The sequence below is a fragment of the Zonotrichia albicollis genome, chromosome 8 (assembly GCF_047830755.1).
Source record: "Zonotrichia albicollis isolate bZonAlb1 chromosome 8, bZonAlb1.hap1, whole genome shotgun sequence".
In the NCBI taxonomy this organism is placed as follows: Eukaryota; Metazoa; Chordata; class Aves; order Passeriformes; family Passerellidae; genus Zonotrichia; species Zonotrichia albicollis.
Window position 1 is genome coordinate 19129216 of NC_133826.1, and position 7955 is coordinate 19137170.

The 7955-nt window shown below is 36.3% G+C and overlaps 1 protein-coding gene across 4 annotated transcripts in view; it reads right to left on the minus strand.

The window, feature by feature from the left end:
* The window catches only part of LRRC39 (leucine rich repeat containing 39), a 13638-nt gene extending 5911 nt beyond the window's left edge, over positions 1–7727 (minus strand). Inside the window, exons 1-5 of one of the 4 annotated variants that reach the window (XR_012581373.1) lie at positions 6011–6912; positions 3911–4097; positions 2955–3078; positions 1584–1740; positions 890–1026 (exon numbers count right to left, since the gene is read on the minus strand). Coding sequence is in view for 3 of the 4 variants with exons in the window: in XM_074546167.1 (XP_074402268.1) it covers positions 890–1026; positions 1584–1740; positions 2955–3078; positions 3911–4035 (543 nt within the window). In the remaining variant the exon portion in view is untranslated. Of the gene's footprint in view, positions 1–889; positions 1027–1583; positions 1741–2954; positions 3079–3910; positions 4139–6010 lie in introns of all 4 variants that reach the window. The other 3 variants (XM_074546167.1, XM_074546166.1, XM_026790484.2) reach the window with 3 other exon arrangements.
* Positions 7728–7955: the final 228 nt, after the last annotated feature.

Sequence of the window (7955 nt, forward strand, 5' to 3'; positions counted from 1 at the left end):
CAATTTCCTGAACACTGAATGCCACTCAAGTGTTCATAACCAAAGCTTCCCAGTGCTCACCTCACTGCAGTCTCTGTCAGACAGAACTATGAATTTTCTACATTACACCCTGCAATCTGTATCCACATAGATTTTGTAAATTCTGATTTTGGTTAATAGTGGATATTTCCATTAGAAGATTCTGTGCTATTGCTATTTGGACTCACTCAATTTTGCAAGGCACTGATTGGTGTCAACTATTGCCATGACTGGTTTTTTAAAATAAATTAAAACAAGTAAATATGGTTACATACTTGTCATCCCTATCTAAGGGACTGATAGTTACAGATGCAGGTCTCTCACATTTTGGTCTGTTCAAATTAAAGTTCAATAGTAGGTGAGTAGTTGTTTTCATTCTCTCATAATTGTTTTCAACATTTGAGAACAACAATTGTTCACCTCTGCACAGGCAGTTGTATAAATCACACAACCCCTTTTCAGATCTGTTCTGGTAAAGATGCTTACAGCTGTCTCCTGGCATGTGCTATGAATTTGTACTCTCAACCATAAAAGAGAACTTCTCTGTGCTAAGGCATCAGATTCTTAGTGGGGTAAATCAGTGATGATGTCCAGCCTAAACAAATTGATATGGAGTGTGTCACTGCCCTCTGTGCACTGCCAAGTCATTTATCTGGCCAAAATAAGTTTGGCTCCTTCAGCTACTCAGGTGTGTGTATGTGCTCCTCATGTGGCTTCAGTTTGACCTGTCATGGAAAGGTTGTTCACATCAGTGTGGAGTACTGTGAAATCACAGCTTCACAGCAAATCTGAAAACAGAAATGCAACACGTAATGATAATGGCTTTGGATAAATTCAAAATATGCATCAAAACTAAACAGTCTGTCAAAACCTGAGGAGGAAGATCACAAATACTTCTGTTGACAGCCAGTTCCAATCTTTCCAGACTGATGCAGTTACTTATTTCCTTGGGAACGGATTTTATTCTGTTGTAACTGAGAAGCAGCTCTTGGAGGCTGGTCAGCTGGCCTGCAGAGAGCACAAATGAGAAATGTTAATCTTTATTCTATTTGAAGCACTATTATTTGTTTTGCTTTATCCTTTTACTGTTATAAAAATGCTCTGTTTTCTCACGAAACAAAACAAACAAAAAAAAATCACCAAACTGCAAATAGCAGCACCTCAGGACTCTTTAGTACAGGACTGCAATGTAGTAGAGTGCTTCAAGAAAAAAACCAAAACCAAAAAATTGTGACTAGGCTACTCCTGCCATGGACTCAGAGCATGCAGTCTGTTTTTCAGTATCACTTTGCTGCATTCTGATGTCTAGTCCCTGCTGTGCAAACAGGTCCTTTTTTTTTGCCATGGGGAGCTTTCATGGTGATATGCCTCTTCCATCCAGCCCCATCTTTAGCTTATAGGGAATTTATGGTTTGGAGATCTCTATCTCACTGTCAGATTTAAATAATCTGTTTTCTTACTACCCAATAGGATTATTCAACAAGCAAAGGGCACAAAAATGGTACATTTGTGTGAGACCAATTTTCTTAGAAAAGCAGCTTAAAATAAAAGAAAGCACAGCTCACCAATTTCTTTAGGTACACTTTCAATTGAGTTCCGGGATAGATCCAGAACAACAAGGCTGCGAAATCTTCCAATAAACTGAGGAATTTTCTGCAAACTAGTTCTGTGAAGCTGCCATTCCTGGAGATGGATTAGTTTCAATAAGCATGAAGGTAATGTCTACAGCAAGAAATACAAACCAGAAGAAAGTCAGCTTAGAATACAGGCTGAGGCAGAAGTTTTATTTTAACAGGAAAGGCACTAACAGCCTTTCTTGTTTTTTAAGCTATACTGTAACATTGAGGTTACAAAATGAATCCTGATAACTAAAATAAGCTAGAAATAGCAAGCATAACTGATATGATTTTACTATCATACATATTAGGAAAAGGTTTACATTTTATAAAGGTTTACATCAATATATTAGGAAAGGCTTCTTCCCCCAGGGGATGGTTGGGCACTGGAGCAGGCTCTCCAGGGCAGTGGTCATAGCACCAAACCTGACAGAGTTCAAGAAGGGTCTGGACAATGCTCTCAGGCATTAGGTATGACTCTTGGAGATGGTGCTGTGCAAAGCCAAGAGTTCAGCATATTCCTTGATTCCATGATCCTGAAGTGAACACCAGTGTGGGTTGTCATTCTGATCATAGATGGAACCTGCCCTCTTTTGGCTCCCAGGATTTACATACCTGCACTACTGTCATTGACAAGTTTCAGGCTTCAGGCTTGTTTTTGTTTGTTTCTTTTTTTTTTTTTTTTTTTAATCAATATAACTGAAGATGAAACTGCTCTAAATAGATTTTTGCACAGAAGGCTGGGTCTGTCTGTCATGTTCTCACTGGCTTCCACACAAACTAATTCTCATGACTTTCTAGGAGCTGGTCAGTGCATTTCTGCATGCCTCAGAGCACTGACAGCCTTCACTCTGCCAGCATTAACAGCAGATTAGCTCTGCACATGAGAAATAACAGTAATAGTGTTCTGGGAATCTACTGGCCCATTTTTACTCTTAGAAACAGAAAACAAACAATAAGAAATATTGTAATGCACCCAAACACAGAGAGTTTTCATCTTGATACCTTTCAGTAGTTCTGGTGTGTGAATGTTAGATGAGAATTTACATAATGAAAATCATACTCTGCAGTGAAAATAATTTCTAATGTAGAAAAGTCTTATGGGCTTTGTTTTTGCAGAGTAACGCTTAACATTCAGGACTAAAAACCACCTAGCTTGCTTTTACACTCACAACAGTGTGTCCCAATTGACTGTTAGCAAAGCACAGTGAGCAGTTAATAGAACACAAATAGTACCACTGTAAGTGTAAAGTTGTACATAGTAGTTTTCTAATACATGAGTCATTCAACACAAGCAGCATTCATTCCTATCAACCCTACCTTCCATTCTTCCTCCTCTATCCTTAAAATTGCTCTTCCACCTTCATTAATAACTTTTTCTTTGAGCTTTGCCAAAGCAGCTCTCTCCTCCCAGACAAGCAGTAGCCTACAAGGGAAAAAAGATCTGCCAGTGGTGCCACAATGAATACAGACAATAATTATATACTATATCCTATCTATTTTCTGGAAAAATACACAAGCACCTTATTGTCAAATAGCATTAATTTTATCTGAATGTTAATATACTATCAGTTGGAGAGAAGAAAAACCCTTAATGTTTGGCTGAGGCAATTTATAGGAATTCTATTTTACAATTCTCTAAATCTACATTCAGGAGGAGGACTTCTAATTCACTTTCAACATGTTGCAGCAGGACCACAGAATATAAAGTCATGTGGAATTATGTTCTGAAGCACATTTTGAAGCAGACTCCTAAAATGAAAGCCTTCCAGTCCACCACATATAAGTGCAAGAAAATTGGTCAATCAACTTCTTTCAGCTTGATTTCCAAGGGTATCTTCACAAGAGTTATGACAAGGTCATTCTCTGTCTTTCTGCTTGTATTCTCCATGGGTAACTTTTGAATTTGTTGTTCCACTTCAAACACATCTGATAAATTAGGACTACCAGAAAGTGTCCTAAATCTCATAAAATTGCTGGCCAAACAGAAGACCAAGCAACCCTTCTAATACCTCAATGGAGAAGAAAGCATAACACATCTTCACTGGTTAGAATAATTACAGAGGAGAGGATTTTAGTATCTGAGTCCAGGGAATTTAATCTACAGACTAATATTTTTATCACAGACACTAGATAAATTCTAATCACTGGGAATCCTGTTGGAGTAACAACTAAGGAATTAGAGTCTGCATGAGTTTGAAGAAACCAATTACAGTCTCCTGAAATGTAACATACGGTCTAGCTTTTCATATACTTAAGAGTTACAATTTACCTACCTCCCTGCAGACCTCTGCCTGAACTCCTTTTCTCTCTGTAATTCTTCGTTTATCTTGTGTATTCTCACTTCCCAGAGTGTCTTCACAGCAGAGAATGTTCCCAGGCAAACTGCAGTTTCAGCCATGATCCTCTACATGTTCAGATTTGCTTGCAGGAATCTGACTGAATTTCAGGCTCAATGCACCACTTCAGGTATGGGTTACCAGATGGGGACAGTGACATGAAAACTAAAATACTGCAATACCCACTTCTTTATGTTATCAAATGAGTTAATATAAAGAACTGACAGGATTTTATCAACTGCTTTCTATGTATAAAAATAGATAATTGCACCTAGTTACATTTTATTAAAATAAGAAATGGTATTTTCGGAATCTCTGCATTCCTATTCAGTGAATAACTGCTTCTCTCATTCCTTCAATGGAAGGCTAAGTGTTGACCATAATTATTAAATGCAGATTTGAGCATTCATTCCCATGCCAGGAAGACATTAAACTGTTACCTGCAATCTAAGGCAGTTCAATTGTGATAGCTGCATTCTGACACCTACCTGATATAGATACTTGTCACTAAAGGAATTTTGCACTTCACAGAAACTGAAGTGTTCCTGGAAATTAATTAGTATTCTTTATTTGCATTCATTTTCTTCATAGCTTAACTCAGTACAGTGCATTTTATAGTTAGTAATGTATTACCTTTACGAAAATGCATTTAAATCCTTCTGATTTCTCTTTGAATGTTTGTGTATCCCCACTGAGTGTGAGAATTCCCATTTAAAATGAAACTCAGTCTAAAGTTCTGAAATGACGTATCCTTTAGTGAGATAATTAATATATATTGTCCTGAAGAGCAGCAAAATAGGATATTCACTCACCCTAATCACTGCATCCCTCTAAAACTGGAGCCAAGATGCTGATATTCAGACAAGCTTGCAGGGCTAAACTTCATGCCAGCAGCAGTGTACTCTGAACACTGATGATCTGAACCCTCACTTTCTAACTTTTTACTGATACTTGTAGTGGCAAGTAAGAGAAATGTCCTATATATGTTTTTGTGCTCAAATTGGCAATCATTCTATTTTATGTTTACATGTCCTTTGCTAACATACTTGTAAAATCTGAAATTAGGTTAAAATGTGTAAGCAAATAAAATGTAAAATGTCAGGATTGCTTCCTGTTATAAAGACAGCACAAAATCAAATTATAAAGCTTGAATACAGAAGAACCTGGTCTAATGCACTAATATTTATGATTCTTATGTGTTCTCTTTTTGTTAAGGAAAAATGGCAGGATTTGACAAGTGACGCAAATGGCAACCCCAGCACGGCAGTGCAGTCTGCCCTTTGGGTTCCTACAGAGGGACTGGATTTTTTCCTGTAAAGAGAGGACTTTTTTCCCTTCCCCACATAAATGTGATCACATTTACTAGTTTGAAGGATTAGCTTCTCTTTCAGTGATCAGAGTAACTACCCTTCCCAGTCCCCATCCCAACATGCACAGAAATGATATGTATGCATGAAGTTTTTGCTCCAGGCAGTGGTAACAATTCAAATTGCCTGATTTTTTCAAGATTAAATTTCTATTGAGATCAAGTGATAAACTAATATATCATTTCTTGTTGTTTAAAGACATTTTTTGAACTACAAGACCTTTTAGATAGAAAACTAGAAATCTTTTCATATAATTGTGCAGAAAAGAGACATTTATTAATAGTTGTACTACCAAACCCAGTAACATACTATACAGTCAAATCAATACTATTTCTAGTAAAGCTTACTCTGGGCAATTCTCTTTTGCATATCATTCAACAAATACTCTCTTACTGCCTAAATTAGAACCATGAAATATCAAAGGACCTAAGTATATGACTATTTTCAGGATGATTTCATCATGTAACAGGATTCCATCAAAAAGGTCTTGTTCTTAGACCTTATCATTCATCAAGAAAATAAAAACCATAATAATCTTGCCATCACAGTCAACAATTCAGAAGTGAATTCCCAAGTGTGGCTGTAAAACAACTGCAAATTCACTCCCAAATAATCAGATCTCCCAACAACTTCACCTCCAGGCATCAGAAAGAGTTTAACAACAACTCACCTTAATTATTTGGTGTTTTCAAGGATTTTCTGTGACTCATTGCTTTCTGGACAAGAGCAGAGACAAATTATGAATCTTGTCTGCATTACCAAAGCCATTTAAAACTCTCACTCAGACTCCAATGCAATGTCAGTCTAGTTCTAATTTTAACCTATGCTGAGAATAGAAGGCATCACATGAGGCATTTTGCAACCCCCCCAAGCATTTACCACTGTTGAAGCCTTCCCAGTTTGCTGAGTGTGATTGGGCTCCCCTAAACTGGACTCCCATTAACAGAAATTGTGAACAAAGGAAAACAAAGGAACGTTCTTATGCTATACAATAAGTTTGTTTTGAATTAAAAATTACAATTAGAAATAAAAAAGGCCAGTATTGAATTAAAAATGACTGCTTTCTTTAGTAATGTTTCTCTGCAAGGTAACTGAGCTTCAAAGTGCTATTAAACAGTAACATTAACTAAACAGATGAGAAAAGGTATTACATCACTAAGTATTTTACTCATTACTTTTCCCAGTGCTGAAGAATTCTCTTGCTGAAGAATTTTACTGCAAATTTTCAAAGTCCAGACAGAAAAGTAATCTTTACCAGGATGTGCAGAGGGGTTATTACTCATCCCTTTTCATGGTTCCAATCATGAAAAATATTTAACATTCTATTTCTTCAAATAGCCCTTGGAGAAGATAAAAGGAGAACAAGTCTGTCAGAATCTTTTACTTCAATCAAATGGGAAGAGAGACAACAATGACTACGAGGTCACTATTTGAGGCAGAAGCCATAAAACTGGATACTTCTAACTAATTGAGCTGGAGTATAAAATGTGAAGATCAAATTTTTAAAGTATCATTAATTTGGCTATAACTCTATCATACAGAACTTTATAACAAAAAACCCCAACCCTCTCCAGCCCACAAACAACTAAACACTTGAATACCATTACCTACTTAAAAAGACACTAAGTACTTTAGCTTTCAATCTCCTCCTTGTGTAAAATTATTCTGTCTTTAGTATTTCACAGTAATTTCATTGCTTTCTTTCATACACTTCTATTTCCTCAATTTATTTTCTCAGTGATCATCAGATTAGAAAATATCCTAAGCCTTCACACTGAGCCCTTACCACAACAATATACTTGTAGAAAAGTAGACATTAGGCTGTGTTCTTCTGGTAGCCTTGAGTACAGTATGTTCTTTAAGGCAAGAAGAAAGAGTTTGAGTCACCCATACAGGATTGCCTGCATAAAATTCACAAATTAAAACAATATTTCGTGGATTTACATTTTTTATTAGGAATAAATAAATCTGATAAAAATGAAATGGGTGATAAGCATGATATAACAGTCAAACTTTGCAAGAAATGACCTTTATATAAAAGACCCTTATAGCACAATAGAAATATTAATAGCACCTAACATGGACGTGCCACACTCCATACATTACCAGCTTTTCTCTTATTCAGTCTCAGCATCATGGATAGCAGGGACTCTACCTCTGGTAGCCTGTCTCACATCTTCACAGCTAAATGCAATAGACAACTTTGGTCTATAACTTTGAAGAATGCTCCTGTTTTTGATATCTAAAAAAAGGAGAAAATGTCCGTTTTGTGCGTTACAAATTCATTTTTAAGGCTATGTAACTATCTTTTCTTGTGTCTGTGTGAAACTTATGTGTTTAGAAGGTATTTATATCCAACAGTTTTCTTCATATCTCCCATTAAATCAGCAGTGCAATCTTCATGACCTGTTTATTTTACCTTAAAGCCACATGTTTTATGTTCTAAAGTCATTAACTTGAACCTATTCATTATGTGCCTCGTGTCTGAGTTTAAGAAGTCCTTATATCTCACAGTATTTTTTAATATCCATTCTTTGTTGAATCTGAGTAATCTATCAGATTCTAGTATCTGAATATCAATAACAGAATGCAAGATCATGATCAGCTACTGTCAG